The sequence below is a fragment of the Protopterus annectens genome, chromosome 7.part0 (genome assembly GCF_019279795.1).
Source record: "Protopterus annectens isolate FY-2018-M chromosome 7.part0, PAN1.0, whole genome shotgun sequence".
NCBI classification, from domain to species: domain Eukaryota; kingdom Metazoa; phylum Chordata; order Ceratodontiformes; family Protopteridae; genus Protopterus; species Protopterus annectens.
Genome location: NC_056739.1, coordinates 1131638027 through 1131659902, shown reverse-complemented (window position 1 = coordinate 1131659902; position 21876 = coordinate 1131638027). Strand labels below are relative to the sequence as shown.

The following is a 21876-nucleotide window of genomic DNA, read 5'->3' as shown; positions in this document are numbered from 1 at the left end:
GCTTTAAGAGTATAGATTTACTTGCTTTTGGAACTGCAGTTTACTTTTCTCACAATCAAGACTCACTATTTTATGCCATTTTCATTTGACATGGAGCTAGCATAACTGAAAAGCTACAGTAATGTTGACAGAACCTACTTGCTGGGGAAGTCATAACAAAAGAAAAAGCACTTCAGATCAGCTTTGCTGGTTGTGTGAAACTGCAGACTTTCAAGATAAAATGTCAGCACTGACTAAAAAAAAAACTCGGTGATTAAAAAAAACTCAGTAGGGGCTGAGTCAGCTGCCCTTTTTTCCCTTCATTCCAAATGAAATCAGCTATTGGAACTTTACTGCAACAGTCTGGGAAGCTGCTTCTCTGGTCATAAACACAAGATGATATTTGTGGCAGCTGTGTGGTTTAAAACAAAGACAACATTCACTTTTGTGATAAGCCCTAGTGTGGCAGGAAAATGGAAGCTATGAGGCACATGCAGCAGATTAACTTTACGCATTCTAAGTCTGTATACCCTGTGGTGCGCTGAAAGGGCTGGTTAAAAAGTTAGAAGATACTCATACATGCTGTCACCTGAACATAACAGCATTCAGCCTGTTATGCTAGAAAACACAGGACTTGTTGCATGGTTTCCAATCAGATGAGCAGGCCAAGGGTGAGAAAACTCTTCTGATTTCCAAACTTTCATATTTTTCAAACACTACTAACCAAAGTTGCTACACCAAATGAACAGTGCCTATCATGGTGGTATTCGGGAAGAAACAAAACGCGACAAATTTTGCTGGCATCTCTTCTCTAGACATTCCATCTTCCTGGCAAACTAACATGACTTTGTCTTGACCACTCAGATGTGCTGACAAACAGTTTGCAGAATCTGAACATACACTGGCTTTTGTCAACAGCTACCATTTCAGAGTAAAGAAATATTGTGCAAGATCTTAACTTTTTCTACTCTATAACATTCTCAGCAAAAGGCTAAGTAAGCAACAAATTTCAGCTGGCTGGTGTGCTGTGTTTTTTGTATAATATACTGCTTGCTGCTGCAAGCCAGTCACCCTTTCTTTCCTTATCCTTCAGCTAACAATTGGATAGTACACATTCAAAGATGTACTGCAGAATATCTGTGTATCAGGCTGAGAGGCTAGGCCATATTTCAAGGTCCATATTTACTGGTAAGAGGCATGTTGCAATAAAGATATGGGAAAAGACAGTAAAACAGCAGAATACTTCTATTTTATCTGTCATATAATGCCAATTAAAATACAGCATTAAGGGAAGAATGTTTTTCATGCTTACTGTAACTAGGGACATTGTTAAAATACTTATCCATGAGTAGATTTCAAAAAACATGCAAGTCATTTATGAAAACACAAGGACCTCCTCCATATCAAACCAGTCATCAGACAATATTCTCGATTTCTGACTTGAAAATTCATAAAGCTCAGATGATAAACCCACCCAAACCTCAATGTCTTGTTGGACTGTTATGCATTATGCTACCTACTAATTAGAGTTACTCCAGTCTCGAGTAATGAAAAATGTGCTTTGATTTTTTTCTTTATAAATATTTCCTGCAAAAACTGAAACTGCCTACTCATGTGTGCACTGCTTTGCTGACGTTATTACCATCGTCTGTCCCTCTTGGTGAAAATGTAAGTCTTGGACTGCTCAATTTTCTTTGCTGACTCCTGACATCCCTGTGCTACTGCTTTAAGTCTGCAATAAGGAGCCTATTACTAGTAATACAAAACTGGTGATACAGAAAGCCTCACTTCCCATCTCACAATTGTATCAAACCACTTCTACACCTAATGTAAAATTGGTGATTATAAGTGCCCAAGTCCCCAGCTCTCCAGCTACACCACAAGCCTACAACTAGTAAAACAAAACATACTGCAAAAGTTGAGTTCCCAAGTGCCTTCCTCTTCTACTACAACAAAAGCCTGCTATAAGTAATGCAAGAAATAATACAGCAGTAATGAAAGTCAAAGTCTTCACCTTTCAGACTATAACAAGCACCTACCACTAACAATGCAAAAATATACTTTGGTAATAATTAGTGCCCAAGTTCCTGTCCAGCTACAACAATGAAGTCCAGTTCTCATAATTTGCCTGTTTTTTTCAAAAGCACTAAATACATAATAAAAAAGACATGAACTCATCTCCATATACAAGTGTGGGATGTACTAAAAACATGCACAGCTATACACATTACTGGTACAAACCTAGACAATCCTCTGTGCTCTCTGCTACTGCTGTCCCCCCAATACATCTGTTTTTGGTTGCAGGAAACGTGTATCTGTGCTGCCAAACATAATACTATAGTAGGAAAGCAGCTTAATTTTGTCAGTTGAAATAACAGACAATCTCTGTCTGTAAGATAATGACACCAGTCAAAGAAAAGAGCACCCAGTTCTTGTGATAACAATTAGTCGAGTGTACCAGGTAGGCAGAACAGAAAATCAGTCCCTAACCAAAAGGAGTGACAAGAGGCAAAGGAAAACTACTCTAATGAACATTACACTCTTGAGGGGAGGTGTGCTATTATAAAATGTTTCACTTTGTTTGTTTTCATCAAGTGAAACACTCATAAATAATCAGGCTGCACAGGCTTCCATGGCCTCAAGACAAAAAGATTTTCCATGACAGCTCTGCCAAAAGAAGAAAAATTTTCTGGTCATCTCCTTGCATTAATATAGAATGTACATGGACCCATCTAGTGGGACAGAGGGATAAATAAAGCCCTGACTATGGTGCAGGTCAATCAAGTTCAATGTGTTTGGTACATCCGGATGTGCTTGTGGGGGAAGTATTGATGTTGGCATGGGCAGATCATGCTTCAAGTTCTATTAGAGGCCAGGACTTGGAATAATTGATGGGATGTATGTGCGGGAGGACCGAGGAGACATGGTCACCATAGGGCCTGAGCTGGGCATGACTGCAGTAAGCCAATTTTCACTGCCGAACCCTGCCTACAGCCAAGAGTTGACACACTGAAGGCAGAGGATAAGAAAAGCCCTAAACAGCGTGGCAGCATCAGTGATGATGACAACTGCTGGATCCACTCCACCTTTCAACATAAAGGCTCGAATTCCCTTTCCCACCCTCACTCCATTATGGCCTCTGCCAGACCAGTATTTTAAGGGGTGAGGGGGCTGGTGGCACAATCTACTGTTGTACTGACCCCATCTGGAAGCTAGGGAGCAGTGCAGCAGCATGTAGGGCCAGGATGTAGGCTGAGATCTGCCAGGCAGTGTGTACAATGTAGCTGCTTTTGTCTTTGAGTGTGAATCCCACTTCAGAGGTACACATATACGAGCCATGGGATGGGGAGTCGAGAAAAAGAAGCATAACTCTTTAACCTTCTGACAACTGCCTGGATGACAGCCACAAAATATAAAGAGAGTTGATGGTTGGCAGGTACGAGGAGAAAAATTATACATAAAAAGCACTATCCCCTTTCTGACTACACAACTCAGTGTCTGGCCTCACCACTTTGTTTCTGCTTCACCTCTTAGAGGCAGCTCCAGAATAGCAAGATAAATTGTCAAGGGCAAAACCAGGGATTAATTCAACAAGATTATGAGTTGTGCGCGTTATACTGGATAAGAGTAAATACTTTCTTGCACTACTTTACCATGTAGTTATATGAAATGAACCCAGGTAAAAGCACTCATGTCAGATATATCAACTTTATGCAGACAAACCCTGTAATAAGGAACTCACAGCAGTAGTTCAGTTGTGCTTAAACAGCAAGTTGTGACACAGTTAGCAGCTCTTCAAATCCTACTGTACCAAAGCCATATATTTAACAACATTCCTTAAGGTGACCAAGTTATTGCATAAGTTTCCCCAAAGTTCCAGCAGATCACCATCATACTTACAGCAAATAGTCCGGTTTTTCTGTTGTCTTTGCTTTACTGGGTGGATCTGCAGATAAAAACAAATGTACCTAAGTAGGGTAAGTACACTCAGAGAGATAACTGGCTACTATTCAAGGCTGAACCATGCATCATTATTCAAACAACTCTGTGTGCTCTGTGTACGTTCTCTGTTCTTGTTCAGACATTATCAGTTCTTTTTTTTTCATATTTAAAGGCAAATTCACAGTCAAGTGTTTAAAAAATGATGAGCTAAAACTATCCGGAAGGAGCTGTGAGCAAGCACATGTATGCACACACTTACATTAGCACACACATGCACACTTAAAAGTATATGTATGACTACAGTAACACACCACTAGTTTACATGTTTGCTGTGTATACTACAATTTCAAAATCCATATATTGTTGGCTTTCTACATAAACACGTTACACTGAAGTAATTAATTAATGCTGATAAAGTAAAGAGATGTTCAAGTTGGCAAAGCCAAATTTAGTGAAGCCATATCGATAAAACATCTATAGTCTAGAACATCCACAAAAAATACAACTATAAGTGAGAAGTAACATTAGAAAATACATAGATATCAAGAGGTGTACTTAGAAACAGCAATAACTTGTAGGGGTTCAATAACATTGACATGGAGCAATAAGTTCCCATAATAGAGTGAACAGCTTTTCAAATTCTGCAGGCCAGAAAAAAGTGGAATTTGGAAACTGTGCATGTGAGGGATTTTGCCACTCCAAGCCTCCTTTACTAATATAATCTAATGTGAGGCTGCTAGAGGTATGGTAAAAGGAAATGTGCCCTGCAGTAACTGAACACAGTATACTACCATATTCAAAATCAGTTAAAATACTGTTGCAAAAGCAGGCTATGTCACAGGTCACTACAATGTATTGTAAATAAGGAGGGCTGCAAACATGTGGTTTATCAACTTAATCTAACTTACCACATTTCAGTCACTTGTAATGCAGAATGGAAAAAGTTCTGCTTTTGCTGCAAAGCGGTATTTACTTGTACACTAGAAAAAGAAGACTAACCCAGTATCTAGTGATTAAATTGATTATTCTACTACAGTAAAAATGTGTCAGAGCAGTGTTTGTTGCCTTAGAGTAGAACATGCAGAAAAGGGTTTTATTATGTGATACCACAGATGAAAGAAACACCTGAAACATATGCACCAAATTCAAAAAAGTATAGTTGTGTACCTACCATAAATGTAGATGTTCGAGTGTATTCACTGTTGCAGTCATTACTCTTGGGTTATCCTGCTGGCAGGCTACCAGCAGTCGACCTGAATTCCAAAGTCCTGGTTCGGCGTCGGTTGCTGTCGTCTCTTCCCTGACGTCAGTGTGCCAGGGGTATAAAAGATGCAGCCGACGCCATTTTCTTCAGTTTTTCTTGCCCCAGATGTCAGGTGGCCCCAAAAAGGGTAGGCTAAATATAATATGCCAGTAAACATACATGCAGTAAAGAAACATTTCCTTCATCTACAAGCAAATACACCACATAGGTTGTATAGAATAGAGAAGTACAGATGAACCCCCAGCAAAATAAAGGGGGACGGAGGGAGGATAACCTGGACTGCAACAGTGAATACACGCGAACAACTACATTTATGGTAGGTACACAACTGTACTATGTTCATTGTGTTTCACTGTTGCAGCCATTACTCTTGGGTTGAATCCCAAAGCCGAGTATGGGTGGCTGAGCTAAACAGGGTTAGGAGAGGCTATGAGGCCCTGCAGCACTGCAGTGGCAAAGTCTGCTCTGGATTTAGAATAAAGAGGTAAGTGGTAGTGCCTTGTAAAAGTGTGCACTGAACTCCAAGTTGCAGCCTCTAAGATGTCTTTGGTTGGAACTCCTCTGAGGAAGGCTGCTGAAATGGCTGTTGCTCTGGTAGAATGAGGCCTAATACCCTTAGGCACTGATTTGCCATGCTGAGAGTAGCAGAAACGGATGCAATGACCTATCTATTTAGAAATAGTCTGTTTTGAGATAGCCTTTCCTTGTGATCCTGCAGTATATGACACTAAAAGTTGCTCAGTCTTTCTGAAAGCTTTAGTTCTGTCCAAGTAAAAACATAGCTGCCTGTGTATGTCCAAAGAGTGCAGAATTTCCTCACCCTTGTTCTGTGGGTTTGGGTAAAAGGTAAGCAAGTGAATGGTTTGGTTGAGGGCAACACTGGACACTACCTTAGGCATAAATGTTGGGTTTGTCCTCAGAGAAACCCTGTCTGGATGAAATATGATAAAAGGTTCCACTGCCATGAGTGTTTGTAACTCCAAGACTTGTCTTGCAGAGGTTATTGCCAGTAGCACAGCTGTTTTCCAGGATAAGAATTTTATATCAGCTGTTGAGGCTGGCTCAAAGGGAGGCAGTGTGAGTTTTTCCAAGACATAATTGAGGTCCCATGCAGGTATTGGTGCTCTCCTTGGAGGTCTTATATTTTTGGCCCCTCTGAGGTACTGCCTTATTAAAGGATGAGAAAAGATAGGAGGTTCCGTATTGTAATGGGCTGAAATGGCAGAGGCATGAATCTTAATTGAAGAAAAGGAAAGGCCTTTGTCCAGCATCTCAGTTAGGTATTGTAAAATCTGAGGAATATTTGGTATGTATGTGTCAATGCCTTGTTCCTGGTTCCAAGCACAGAATCTCTTCAGTTTTTCTGCATAAGGTTTTCTGGTACTGGGCCTCCTGGCCTCCAAGATAACCTCCATAACAGCTGTTGAAAGAGGAGTGTTCTGAATGGCTACATTATCCGCCATGCTGCCAGATTTAAGGTCCTGAGTTGACTGTGCAGGATCTGATTGTTTTGTTGGGTCAGCAAGTGGGATGTTTGAGGCAATATCCATACTGGGCCTTGAGACAAGCTCTTTAGGATTGAGTACCAGTGCTGGCATGGCCAGTCTGGTGCAATCAGTATCATTTTTGGCTTCTCTTGTCTGACCTTTAGGAGTACCTTGGGAAGGACAGGCAGTGGAGGAAAGGCGTATACTGTTAGGTTTTTCCAGCTGAAGGATAGGGCATCCACTCTCCATGCTTGTTTGTGATAAATCCTTGTGCAAAATCACTGTAATTGGCAGTTGTGAGTGGAGGCAAATAGTTCTATGTCTAGGCATCCCCGTTTCCTTGTTATCATGCTGAAGACTTGTGGATCCAGTTTCCACTCGTGGGGATCCATGAGGTTTCTGCTTAATTCATCTGCCAGAGTACTTGTTTTTTCTTGCAGGAATTGTGCTTGCAGGTGAACTTGGTAAATTAATGCTGTGTCCCACAAGGTCATTGCTTGTCTGCAGAGGGGGTAGGAATGTCTGCCTCCCTGCTTGTTTATGTACCACAAGACCATAGTATTGTCCGTCTTTATCAGTAGCTGTCCTGTGTGAAGTAGGTCCTTGAAAGCTGTCAGGGCATTCCTGAACAGCTAGCATCTCTTTTTGATTGATATGAAGATGCATCTGGCTTGCAGACCGCGTACCCTGAATACATTTTCCTGCCATATGTGCCCCCCAGGCATAGTCTGATGCATACGTGGTCAGTGTCTGTCTGGCTGGCTGTGGGTAAAGTGAATGGCAGACCCTTGTTGTGGTGACAGGCCTGTGTCCACCATCGAAACTCCTCTTGCAGGCAGGGAATAAGGGTAATAACTGTCTCCAGGCTGTGGCAATGCTGAGTCCAAACACTTTTTAGATACCATTGTAGTTTCCTCATACGCAGTCTGGCATATGGAATTAGTAGAATGTAGGATGCCATGAAGCCCAAGGCCTGCAGGATTTTCCTTGCAGATAACTGGGTCTTTGTTGCCAAATTTTTTTGAAGTAAGAAGTCAGTTGCCTTTGTTTGTCTGGCATGAGATAAGCCATCTGGGCAGTTGTATTTAAGCTTGCACCCAGGAATATTATCTCTTGAGAGGGTACTAGTTTTGATTTATTTTCGTTTACTGTGTACCCTAGGCAAATTAGTAATCTTTTTACAAACGCCAGATGCTTTAGAAGAATGTCTTTGTTCTCTGCTTGAATAAGGCAGTTGTCCAAGTAGGGATATATTTGAATTCCTCTTTGTCTGCAAAATGCAATTACTGGTGCCAGGCATTTTGTGAAGACCCTGGGCGCAGTAGATAAGCCAAAGGGCAGTGCAGAGAATTGGTAGTGCATTGAGCCAGCTATGAATCTGAGGTATCCTCTTCAAGATTGCCTGATTGGGACATGCAGGTATGCCTCTTTTAGGTCCCAAGTTACGAGCCAAGCCTTCTTGCCCAGCATGGGCAGTAGCTGCTGTAGAGTCAACATCTTGAATTTTGGAACCTCCAGAAACGTGTTTAGTATAGACAGATCCAGTATTGGCCTCCAGGCTTTGTCCTTTCTGGGCACCAAGAAAAGTCTTGAGTAAAAACCTTGCCCCTGCTGTTGTTGTGGTACTTGTTGAATGGCCCCCATGTCCATGAGGGATGTAATTTGTTTTTGTGCCTCTGCCCATTGATTGTGTGGCAGGTCTGGCATACCTTTTGCCCTTGGCAGGGTGTGAAAATGGAACCTGTAGCCCTGGGACACTATATTCAAGACCCATCTGTCTTGGGTATTCTTTTGCCAATTTTGTGAAAAAAGTGCTAGTTTTCCCCCTAAAGGGGGCTGTTAAAAGAAACGTGCTTGGATCTGGCAGAAGAAAGTCATTGGGACTGTTTTCTGTAAGGTTGTGATTTGTCTTCTCCACTTTTGGAGGTAGGAGCACCCCATTGTTTAGGCCTGTATGAGCCTTTGGGCTGAGATCTGCCTCTGGGACATCTGTATCTGCCTCTTTGTGGCCTGTCTTGACACTGGAAAGGACCAATTTTTGGAAGGCCAGTTCCTGCTAAATCTGGGTGGCTGTACCTGTAAAAAATCCTTAACCGTCTGCATGGATTTCGCTTTATCCACCTTTTTCTTCAAGACCTCTTCTGCTTTAGCACCAAACAAGGTATCATGTTGTAATGGGGCATCTAATAATTTTGCTTTAACATGATCAGGTAGATTCTGTTCCTTTAACCAAGCATGCCTTCTAATAACAGAACCTGTAACTGTGGCCCTGCAAGAGGCCTCCAGTGAATCATAACCACATTGCAAAGTATGCTTTCCCACTTGTTCAGTTGCATGCAATAAATCCTGCAATTCCTTGTTCTCTGAACATTCAGAATTTGTCAGCATTTTCTGTTTAAGCAGTGACATTAAGTATTGCTGACATTTAAGCATATGAAACTGACAATTTAAAGCCCTTACAGCCAAGGTAGCAGAAGTGTATACTTTTCCCCCCATCTGTCCAGTGCACTAGAATCCCTATCAGGGGGGACAGGGTTTTTGGCAGTGGAAGCTTTGACCCCTTTGGGACCCTGAGATATTGTTTCTGGGTCAGCAGCGGGGTTCTTATATAGGAATTTATGAGAATCTGGGACCCTGTAGTATCTGTCAGGCTTAGCAGGTGCAGGAGGTAAAGAGACTGGGGACAGACCGGACTCTGAAAATACGTCATCTACAATGTCTAGAACACGTGGAATAGCAAGGGGCCTGTGCTGAGGTAATAGCAGAAAGTCTCTGAGTCTTTTCTTAGATTCTGAGAAATCTTGGCTTTCCCAGTGGAAATGCTCCCTCATGGTATGCAGAGTTTCCCCAAAAGAATAATCCTCAGGAGGAGAGGCTGAAGGAATGGATTCTTCAGCATCAGAATCCTCATAAGGAGGAATGGAATAATCCTGTTCAGAAGAAGAATCAGAGGAAATAGAAACCTGATCAGAGGAATCATATTCTGTCTCTTGCCTAGGCCTCTTATCAGGAGGGGAATGGGAACCCCTGATCAAAGTAATTAGGTCATCGGCCATTTTAAGCATCTGTTTTTTAGGCATTGTAGTCCGAGTAGGAGAACGCTGTACTTGTTTCTTTGTCTTTAGAGCTGCTTTAGTCTTTGTCTTTGAAGCTGCAGATGGTTTAATATATAACTGTGTAGGTCTGAAGACACCCTCAGAAGCTGATGCCTGCTCAACGGCTCCGGACACATCTGAGGGAATGATTTCTGAGTGTCCAATACCTTGAGTATCCAGAGGCCCAGTCGTCTCCACATGGGAGTTGGAAGTGGCCTGTGGCTCTGAGGTAGTGTGCGCCAGGGGCTGCGAAAGTGCCTCACTGAGAGCCAGTGAACCGGTGACTGGCCTAGCGGAGGCTTCGTCATTGGTTTTGGACCTTGGATGCCTATCCTTGTCCTTGCGTTTTTTGTATACTCTGGCCGTCGGCTGTTCTGACGGCATTATGTAATTAAACCTTCGGCCAAAATAATGGAATGCAAAATAGAACTGACGCTTAATAGTGCGTTGGTTAAATCTAGCACAAAACCGACAGCTAGCAACATTGTGGTCGGGGCCTAGGCAAGGAATACAGTAAGAGTGAAAATCCTTATGAGGTATTTGCTTCCCACAAGAAATACAATTATTAACTTTTTCTGACATCGGTCTGGAGCAAGAAAAAAGTTTTCCCAGTGGGGTACGTAGCTTTAAAGAAGACTTCGGTTCTGAAATTCGGATTTGAAAATCTCAGGAGTCGGCCGACCGGCACTTGCGAACTGCTTTTGCTTCGGGCACTGCACGGCAAGAAAGACTGAAGAAAATGGCGTCGGCAGCATCTTTTATACCCCTGGCGCACTGACATCAAGTGAGAAGTGACAGCAACTGACGCCGGACCAGGACTTTGGAATTCAGGCCAACTGCGGATAGCCTGCCAACAGGATAACCCAAGAATAATGACTGCAACAGTGAAACACAATGAACATCCTGAAATGGCTTCAACCAAAAATACTATGAAAATTTAAATATTAAAAGAATAACAAATCAGATGCTCTTATGGCATAGAGGGATAAAACCATGACTACGTCCCAGATGATCTGGGTTTAGTTAGCAGCTCAGGCAACTGATGGAGCAGCAAATAGCTCCTTTATCTGTTTAAAACTTACATTTAGTGGCTACAGCTAGCAGCTGTAATAGTGTGCATTACTTTAACTGCATTTTTACTGAATTACTAAATTGTTTTTTCTGTTTGTGAGTGCTCTTTCTGTGCATTTATTGAGATTTCAGTGTTCTACTCAGGTAATCTTGACAGAGGCCTGCTGTTGTCCAGACATGGTAGCTTTGTTTGTTGAGTTTCCTGTGTTCCTCTGGCAGCCATTTTCTGCTGATAGTGTGTTGTCTTCATTATTATTAAGAGTAAAAGGGTTTCCTGACCTTCCCTAGCACAAGCAATTGGTGTAACAGCATGGGCTAGTAGGATTGAGTAGTAATTTGAGCTTCCAGATTCTTCCATCCTTTCTGGTATATAAACCGTGTGTCTGTAAGGGGCTGTGCTTGTATTTACCAGGCTGTGGAATTGGTGAATTATCACTGGGACTAAGCAAAAATTCCTTAAGATTACAAGGGCAGAATACGTTATTTTTTATACTTATTTCATTGAATTGCACTTCTTTAACTCATGCTATACAGCTAATCTACTACATTTTGCACTGTTATAAAGTTTTTTTTACTGTTTCACTGCATTTATGTACTGTTTTATACTGTCTTAACTGTATTTTTCATTGCTAGATACTTTCACTACTCTAATTGCATTTTTACTGAATTACTTAACTATAAACTGCTTTTCATACCGAGAGTTGTATTTTCTGTTTGTGAGTGCTCTATCTGTGCTTTTGTGCTTTTTTATGAGGTTCCTGTGTTCTAGTCAGGTATCATATAACTGATTTGTTTGCAGTTAAAAGCATTCTTCAGAGTCTCCTTGCTCCTTTATCTGTTTAAAACTTTCATTTAGTGGCTACAGCTAGCAGCTGTAACATGTTTCCCACCTGCTCTCCCTATTGGTGCCTTATTCTTATACTTGGCGGCTTTGCTGTTGCCCGCCCATACTGTAAATTTGATCTGGGACACTCCTCCCACTCTAGTGTCATTAGCTCATTCTACCTAATACAGAGAGAACATTTGAGAAGGCCAACCCACTTAGGTTCTTAACCTCAAATTATCTTCTGTTCCTGCTTTCTCCTTTTCCACTTTATTAAAAAAAATAAATAAATTCTAAGTTTGTTTCCTGCCTTTACTGTAACTAGTCTAGTCCAGATACAGATTTGCTGTATCCAGGACTGTTTGTAAGCTCCTGAGCCCCCCATGCCTTTCTGTGTTGGAGGGAAGCCTTTTAGCTTATCAGTGGGAGTGGTAAGCACTAGGTAGCTTATCTACCACAAGAGGAGTGGTTTCTGGCCCAGGAATTGTAGTTGTTGGCTGTTTGGGCAGTTTTTCCATCTCTCTCAACTTTCTGATTTAAAAGCTCACATTTGCACTTGTTTCCCCCCTTTCTTGTAACTAGTCTAGTCCAGATACAGACTTGCTGTATTTAGGACTGTTTGTATGCTTCTGAGCCTCCCAGGCCTTTCTGTGTTGGAGGGAAGCCTTCTAGCTTATCAGTGGAAGTGGTAAGCACTAGGTAGCCTACCTACAAGAGGAGTGGTTTCTGGCCCAGAAATTGTAGTTTATTGGCCGTTTTGGGCAGTTTTTCCATCTCTCTCAACTTTCTGGTTTAAAAGCCCACGTTTGTGCTTGTTTCCCACCTTTCCTGTAACTAGTCTAGTCCAGATACAGACTTGCTCTATCCAGGACTGATTGCAAGCTCCTGAGCAGTGCCAAAGTCTGCTCTTCAATTTGTCCTTTACATCTATTAGTTCTCTCCTCTCCTGCACTTATACTAGCTTATTAGTCTAGCACTTTACCAGACTTCTTATAGCAATTACTGTAGCACACAAAAGTGCTACCAGCACTAAACGTTCTACAAGGAAACAGATCCAGTACTTATTATCAATGCCCACCCCTCCAGGCATGTCTAAAGGTCAGTTCCCTGTGCTTTCTCCTATTAACCTGGTGAACTTGGGCATCCTGAGGCAAAGTAACAAAGTACAGTTGTGTACACTTACCATAAATGTAGATGTTAGAGTTTATTCACTGTTAGTCATCACCCTTGGGGGTTATCTGCCTGCAGGTACCCCTCAGTCATCCCGAATACCAGTGTCTTGGGATTTCTGCATCAGATGCTGTCGCCTCTTCCATGACGTCAGGTTGTCAGGGGTACAAAACATGCAGCTGATGCCATTACATCAGTTTTTCTTGCCTCAGATGTCAGGAGCCCCCAAAATAGGAAGCAATTACATGGTGTGGAACACCTCCAGTAAAAAGTAAATACCAATGCCGTAAGATATGGTCAAAAAAGAGGATCGGTAGAAAGTACAGATAAGTCAGGGGCTAGAGGGAGGGTAACCAGGACTGCAACAGTGAATACACTCGAACATCTACATTTATGGTAAGTGTACACAACTGTACTATGTTCTTCGTGTTTCACTGTTGCAGTCATCACACTTGGGTTGATTCTCAAAGCTGAGGAAGGGTGGAGGCAGTCAAGAAGTATTAGGGCTGGCTAGCAGGCCTTGTAAGACGGATGCAGCAAATCCAGCTCTTGATTTAGAAAAGATAGGTAAGTGGTAATGCTTGGTGAAGGTGTGTACAGAAATCCAGGTTGCAGCTTCCAGGATGTCCCTGGTAGGGACTGCCCTGAGAAATGCTGTAGAGGTTGAGGTAGCCCTAGTGGAACGGGTTCTGATCCCCTGCAGGGTAGGTTTTCCATGGTGTTTGTAGCAGAAATGGATGCAGTGTGCTATCCATTTGGAGATGGTTTGTTTTGAAATGGCCTTGCCCTCTGCCCCTGTAGCAAAGCTGACCAGCAGCTGGTCAGATTTTCTGAAAGGTTTAGTCCTGTCAAGGTAGAACCTAAGCTGTCTCTGCACATCCAAGGAGTGCAGGATTCTTTCCCCTTTATTCTGAGGATTAGGGAAAAAGGTGGGTAAATGGACGGATTGGTTTAAAGCCACGCTGGATACCACCTTGTGCACAAATGATGGATTAGTCCTGAGGGAAACCCTGTCCGCATGGAAGATAATGAAGGGTTCCACAGCCATAAGGGTCTGCATCTCAGGCACATTTCTTGCTGAAGTAATGGCTAGAAGTAAGGCTGTTTTCCAAGAGAGGAATTTTAACTCTGGTGTAGCAGCAGGCACAAAAGGGGGACGCACAAGCTTTTCTAGTACAAAGTCAAGGTCCCAGGCAGTAGTGGGAGCTCTCCCCCGGGGTCTTAAATTGTTAGCTCCTCTCAGGAACTGTTTGACCAGATGGTGAGAAAAGAGGTGTGGCTCAGTATTGTAATGATCTGAGATGGCAGAGGCATGAATCTTAATTGAAGAGAAGGATAGGCCTTTGTGGAGTAGCTCTGCTAGGTAATCTAGGATTTGAGGTAAGGTAGGCACAGTTGTGTCCTTACCCTGGCACCAAGAGCAGTATCTTTTCTGAATAGGATTTCCTAGTACTAGGCCTCCTGGCCTCAAGGCTGACATCCAGCATCTGTTTGCTGAGGGTTGATGGTGATGTATTCAAGGAATCAGCCAAGCTGCTAGGCTCAGGGTTTGCAGCTAAGGATGCAAAATCTGGCCCTCCTGCTGGGACAGCAGAGAGGGGGTCTGATGCAGGTCCCAGGGTGGCACTGCTGTTAGACTGCGCAAAAGTGGGTACCAGTGCTGGCGTGGCCAGTCTGGTGCAATCAAGATTGTTCTTGGCCTGTCCTGTTTGATCTTGAGTAGCACTTTTGGGAGAAGGGGCAGGAGGGAAGGCACAGATTGAGAGGTTTTCCCATGTAAATGAAAGGGCATCCACTTTCTATGCTTGGCTGTGGGGAATTCTGATCCAAAATTTGCTCAATTGGTGGTTTTGGGGGGGAGCATGGTGGTTTTGGGGGGGGAGCAAACAGGCCCACCTCAGGTGTTCCCCACCTGTGGATTAGAAGTTTGAATATGTTTGGTTACAGTTTCCACTCATGTGGGTCCATTAGATTTCTGCTTAAATCGTCTGCCAGTGAATTTTCTTTGTCTGGCAGGAATTGAGCTTGCAGGTGCACTTGACTGCTCAAGGCTGTGTTCCACAGTGCCATGGCTAACCTGCAGAGTTGGTAGGAATGAGTTCCCCTCTGCTTGTTGATGTACCACATAACTGTGGTGTTGTCTGACTTTATCAAGAGTTCTCCTGGAAGGATAAGGTATTTGAAGGCTGTCAGTGCATTCTGTACAGCTAACATTTCTTTCTGATTGGTATGCAGGTGCATTTGTCTTAGGCTCCATTTGCCTTTAATGCATTTGCCTGCCATGTGAGCAGCATCACCATCATCAACAGCAACCCTCAGCAAGCAGGTGCTGGATGTTATTCTTGAGGCCAGGAGGTCCAGTACTAGGAAATCCTATTCAGAAAAGTGGAATAGATACTGTTCTTGTAGCCAGTCTCAAGGGAGGACACAGCCGTGCCCTCCTTGCCTCAAATCCTAGATTACCTAGCAGGACTGCTCCACAAAGGCCTCTACTTCTCATCAATTAAGATTCATGCCTCTGCCATCTCAGCTCATTACAACACTGAGCCACCCCTCTTCTCTCACCCTCCATGTGGACAGTGTTTTCCTCAGGACTAACCCATCCTGGAAGCTGTAACCTGGAGTTCTGTACACACCTTCACCAAGCATTACCACTTACCTATCTTTTCCAAATCCACCCTTCCTCAGCTTTGGGAATCAACCCAACTATGATGATTGCAACAGTGAAACACGAAGAACATAGTACAGTTGTGTACACTTACCATAAATGTAGATGTCTGAGTGTATTCACTGTTGCAGTGAAACACGAAGAACATAGTACAGTTGTGTACACTTACCATAAATGTAGATGTCTGAGTGTATTCACTGTTGCAGTCCTGGTTACCCTCCTTCCAGCCCTCTGTCTTTCTATACTTTCTACCTATCCTCTTTTTGGCCATATCCTATGGAAATTACTTATGGAATTTACTTTTTACTGGAGGTATTCCACACCATTTGATTGCTTCCTATTTTGGGGGCTCCTGACATCTGGGGCAAGAAAAACTAATGTAATGGCATCGGTTGCATGTTTTATACCCCTCCATTGTTTAGATCTGTGCATACCCTGACTACAGACTACAGAGTCTTTGTGGTATGTTGCCTCTGGGTTTGGGCTGAGAAGGTCTGGAAGGGACTGGAAAGGACCAGTTTTTTGAAGGCCAATGCCTACTGAATCTAGGTGGCTGTACCTGTAGGAAATCTTTAACAGTTTGCATGGATTTAGCTTTTTCTTCCATCTTTTTAAGAACATCGTCTGCTTTAGAGCCAAGCAAATATTTTTGGTCTAATGGAGCATCAAGTTATTTTGCCTTGACATGGTCTGGCAAGATCTGTCCTTCAGCTATGCATGCCTTCTCAGAACAGACCCAGTGACAGCAGCCCTGCAAGATGCTTCTAAGGCATCAAAACCACAATGCAAAGTATGTTTTCCAACTTGGTTTGCAGAATGCATTAACTCTTGTAAATCTTTATTTTCTGCAAAATCAGGAATCAACAGCATTTTTTGTTTAATTAGATCAATAATATGCTGCTGGTACATCAACATGTGAAACTGGCAATTTAAAGCCCTGATGGCAAGAGTTGCAGAGGTATATACCTTCTTACCCCATTTGTCTAGAGCCCTAGAATCCCTGTCCGAAGGGGTAGGGTTTTGGGCTGTAGAAGCCTTAATGCTTTTTGGTCCCTGGGAAATGGTCTCTGGATATGCAGTAGGATTCTTAAATAGAAATTTGTGAGTCAGGTACTCTGTAATACCTGTCAGGTTTTCTAGGAGCTGGTGGCAAAGTATCAGGGGTAAGACTGGATTCCATGAAGACATCATCTACAATTTCCAGAACAGGAGGGATAGCTAGAGGCCTGTGCTGCGGCAAGTATAAAAATTCCCTGAGTCTCTTTTTGGACTGTGGGTGGTCCTGGCACTCCCAGCAGAAATGTTCTCTGAGGGTATGCAGGGTTTCACCGAAAGAAAAATCCTCTGGAGAGGAGGCAGAGGGAATGGAATCCTCTGCATCAGAGTCCTCATAGGTAGATAAGGGTATGCCCTGATCAGGGGGGTCAGAGACATCGGACTCATGATCTGAAGAATCAGAAGGAAAATCAATTCTTTGTCTTTTAGAGGGGGAAGGCTGGCTTCCCATAATTAAAGTAATAAGGCCTTCAGCCATTCTAAGCATTTGTTTCTGTGGCATGGGAGCTTGAGAATGCGCTTTGGTCATTTGTTTCCTAGGTGTAGTGCAAACTCTGGGCCTGAGAAATTCAGTAGTTTTAGTCTGAAACAAAGTAGTCTGTTTAATACGAACATCGGAAGGACTGAATACACCCTCAGATGCCAGTGCCTGCACAGCGGCTCTGGACCCATCCAAGGTAGAGACAACCGCAGGTTCCATAGTCGAAGAAGCACCTCGCAGCATACTGGACTCTGAATGGGTCTCAGTAGAGGCCTGCAAATCTGTAGAAGCATGTAACAGGGGCTGCGAAAGTGCCTCACTGATACCGGCGGACTGGCGACTAGCTTAACAGAAGTGTCATCAGCAGTTTTGGACCTATGCGGTCTGTCTCTGTCTTTATCTTTGTGTTTTTCCTGAAGGTTGGTAGTTAGATGGCTTACCGACGCCATTTCAAAATACGGAGAATAAGAGTGAAAGAATTTACAGACAAAAATAGCCCGATGACGAATAGTTCAGGCGCTGAATAAGGCACAAAACCGACAGCGAGGGACATCGTGGTCTGGGCCTAAACAGGTGAAGCAGTAAGAGTGAAAATCTCTTTAAGGTATTTGCTTTCCACAGGCAAGACAATTGTTAACTTTTTCTGACATCGGTTAGAGCAAGAAAAAAGGATCCCCAACAGGTACTTAGCTTCAGAAGACTTAAGGTTTCAAACTCAAAAAATGAAAATTTCAGGTAGCTGCCGACTGGCACGTGCAAACTGCTTCTGCTTCAGGCTACCGCATGGCAAGAAAAGCTGATGTAATGGCGTTGGCACGATGTTTTATACCCCTGATGTCCTGACATTATGGATGAGGCGACACCATCCGACGCAGAAATCCCAAGACTCTGGTATTCGGGCCGACGGAGGGCTACTTGCAGGCAGATAACCCAAGTGTGATGAGTACAATAGTAAAACATGAAGAACATCAGAATATTCACCCCAGGGATAACTCCAGTGGCCCTACTCGACAGAGGCACTTGGAACTAAGGTCAGGTGGCACTATGACAAGGAAATCCTATGGCTAGGCTTGTAAAGGCCCCAGGGCCATTAGCCTAGTACACACCTATGAACCTATAAGGAGGGATGGCCATGCCTGTCCCAGGTGTAGGGTGCTCATCTCTGATGTTGTCTTAGGACAGGTGTGGTTCAAAGAGTGGAGTTGCCCTCAAACATAAAAGCAATGAGTATGGGAGGTGGGTTAGGGAAGAGAGTAGGGCAAATAGAGAACCTCCCTCAGGATGGAAACAGAGAAAGCTGAGCCACTAGGATGCCCTTAAGATCCATGACAATCCCCAGAGACACTGGAACATGGCCGGGTGGGAGGGTAGTAGACAAGCTGGTAGACCCAACTTGAATGTGGGGCAAAGGAGGCTGGGTTAGTAACATGAAGTCCTAAGGGGGACCAAAAAAAAAAAAGGCATAACAAATCAGTTTATTTTAACTAGCGTTTGCAGATGGGTAAGTTCTTGTGCTCCTCAAAGGGAGTTACAACCCTCCCACTAATATATTCTAGTTTTTAAGCTTTGTGGCCTGCCATTAACTACTAGATGGTTTACAATTTAGGGTAAAGTTTTTCTCATTACTGGTTTTATGCACCTTCCTTTCACCCACTGTGTGAGAACTCTTAGCAGCCCCTGGCTGTGATTTGCGAATCCTTACAGTAGCACAAAGCGATTACAGGCATGCACCATGTATTTACGTATGTATGTGATTATGTGTTGACTTACTTACTTACATTTGTTAACTGAAGTAGAGCACTGACCCAAAAGGACTAGTTTCAGGCTCAGCCCAAGGATTAAAAGAGAAAAATACACAATAAAAAGAAAATACAGTTTCCTGGTAAATCCTCCCATGCATATCTCTAATGCTACAATACTAAGGGGATGTGGAACTGTCTTAAATGTACACTTGACAGGCAGATGTGTAATGTACAGACATGTCCACTGCTGGCCGAGGCCTAAGCAAAGCAGTATGGTGTCACAGTGATGCCATGAATATTGCTACTGGCTCTCAACTCTACAATCTAGACTTCAGGCCTGGCTTTCAGATGCCACTCGCATGAAGAAAGCTTGCAGGCCTCCACTTGCCAGTGCATTCTGGGTCCTAATGTTTTCTTGAAACATCCCAGACAAATAACCTTTAGGTTGACTGCCTACATTAATAAATCATCAGTTGATTATGTATTAAAAATTTTCTACTCTAGAAAGCAGCACTTGGACCAATGCAAAAAGTATACTTAGCAAGTTAGATAAGTTTAAAAAAAAGAAAAGAAAAGAAAAACAAACAAAAAAAAAAAAACAGATGAACATGCCAAGCTTTAAGAGAATGACCTGACCGCAACACCACCTGAAAGCAAGATTTACTTCTAACACCTATCAAAGAGTTCAGGCAGGTAGCACAAAACCCTATACTACAAACAGTAGTCTTGGATGTGATGTCTTAAAGAAAAACAGAATGAGAAAAGTCACAAGTTGTTGTACAGCCTGGGAGAAGTTAGTTGTTTGACATCCAGTAACTGGTTTTAGTCTTTTGTACAATTGTTTTTCTTGAATGCAGTGGTATATGCCGAGCGATAGCCAATGGTCAGGTATCTCTTCACTGACTTGTCCTTTAAACACTTAATTGTTCATGAATACTTTAAGAGCAAAATCATTAATAACACAATTACTGTACACCCAAACTTTAAAATGCACAGTAAATGATGGACAGTCAGCTTAGCTGTGCTGCAAGTGTGCACAAGACAGAAAGGCAAGCCAGGCAACCAGTATTTAAAAAAAAAAAAATCCTTAACACATATATTTCAGAGATTAGAGATTTGTTTAAGCATATGTCATTAAACACACACCACTTAAAATGGAATTTAGCTTGGGCATTACTAGAAAACACTGATATTCAGAATCTGTGAAGTGTAATTTGCCATTTCTGAAGTATGGCTATGTGTTTGCCTAAAGGATAAGGCACAGTATTTCTACATCCTGGTTACTCATCAAGTTACCAGTAATAATGAACCAGGATGAACAAAGTCCAACCTACAGCATAACATGTGCATGAAGAAACAAAACAAATGTAGTAAACAGGAGTAGTCAGTAGGAGAGGTCACTGAAAAGGGCAGGGTCTCAAGTTACATCCATGGCACTGTGTCATCAGCTGGTGAGTTGGAGATCCCTGGCAAGTTAGGAGAGGTCAAAAGTAACTTGTTAGTTGGGGGAGCTTCAACGATAGGGCAAAAATAAAACAAAAAAATATATATTTTTATTTCTATCTCTAGAAAATATGAATAGCAAAATCATTGCTTCAGTCAGCAGCAAGCATGGCTTGCACTGTCCTTCATTTAGTAAAAAAACATGTCTTTTGATTTCTGACAAATAGAAATTAATCAAAAGAGCAGTGCAAATACTGAAATGATGGTTAGTGGGATCTATCAGCAACTTATAATGCAGCAGTCCTCCAGAACACTATCCATTTTGCAATGGAAGCATTACATAACAAAACTGAAGAGGTATGATATAACCTGCATCCCACAGACAGGCAGATTGCGCCTAGATGTGAACATCCGCAGTTAGCTGAAAACTTGCTGTACCAATACTGCAACTTAAAAATGAATAAGTACACTGCTCTACAATAGACATCTTCGAAAATTTATCAGAGACTATTGAGAAAGAAAAGTTTAAAACTAACATCATTGCGCTGTAAAAGTAACAGGAAATTACAATTAGGTTTGGTTTATGTTGTAATCTTCAAGTTTAGAAAACTATACACAACAGATTCTGAATATTTGCAGAACATTTAAACTTTCATCAGTATTTTCCAAATTCCATACAATTACCTTCAATATCTAACTGCTTCCAGTTTTCTTTTGGTTTTCCTTCTTCCCAGACATCTTTTCCCTTCTCTTCATCTAGTAATTTCTCTGTCTCCCTGTCTTTGTGCCTCTTTGATTTTTTCTTTTTAATAAGCCAGTCTTTTGAGTCAGTGTCTTTTGCTGGTGAGCATTCTGTCCGTGATGGTTTAGAGACTGCATCTGACACTTCCCTGTTCTTAGTTTGGGGCTGAGTACTGTCTAAGCCCTTGTGGTTTGCATGACAATAGTTCCCTTGTGCTGTGCTGTTACTTTTGCAGTCATTTAAGTTTTGCCGTCTTTGGACCACAGTTGTGGCTTCCAATGTGGAAATGACAGGGTGATGGGCCACATCAGGAGGAGGCACTCTCAGCTGGGACTGGGACTCTGAATCAGCTACTTTGGACTTTTTAATTACTTGCTGATCTGAAACTTCTGACGATACTGTCCGCTTCTGCAGTTAATTAAAAAAGACATCTTTCAATGTAATTTTAACCTCTGTTTATATTTTTCAGGGATCTTGTGTCAACAAATACTGACAAAATGAGAGAATTACCTGGATAGTTTGGTCTTTTTAGAAACAACCCATGGCACAAAACTTCATTTCAACATATATTTATAATTTTTTTTTAGTGATCTTATGTGAACAAATGCTGACTGAATAACAGATTTACCTGAAACACTTGGCTCTTTTTGGAAATAATTTTTTACACAAAACTTAAAAAAGATTTTTTGCCTCATTATTCATTTTTCTGCAAGAGTTATTCCAAATTATCAGAAAAAAATCTAATAAATATAAATTTCAAATAATAAATCTAACATCCATTTTGGTCTAACTTTGTAAATTACTGGCACATAAATTAATCTCCATTTTCCTAATATAAAACAAGGTCACAGCTGTCCGCACTGGCGGCATTCCATGTAGATGTTAAACATATTAGAAAACTTGTAAATGGAGA

At 42.2% G+C, this 21876-nt stretch overlaps 1 protein-coding gene across 1 annotated transcript in view; it reads right to left on the bottom strand.

Annotated features, from left to right (window-relative positions):
• Positions 1-21876, bottom strand: part of ELL3 (elongation factor for RNA polymerase II 3) — a 434242-nt gene that overhangs the window by 39249 nt on the left and 373117 nt on the right. Inside the window, exons 8-9 of the mRNA XM_044077709.1 lie at positions 20906-21371; positions 3880-3925 (exon numbers count right to left, since the gene is read on the bottom strand). Of these exons, the coding sequence (XP_043933644.1) occupies positions 3880-3925; positions 20906-21371 (512 nt within the window). The remainder of the gene's footprint in view (positions 1-3879; positions 3926-20905; positions 21372-21876) is intronic.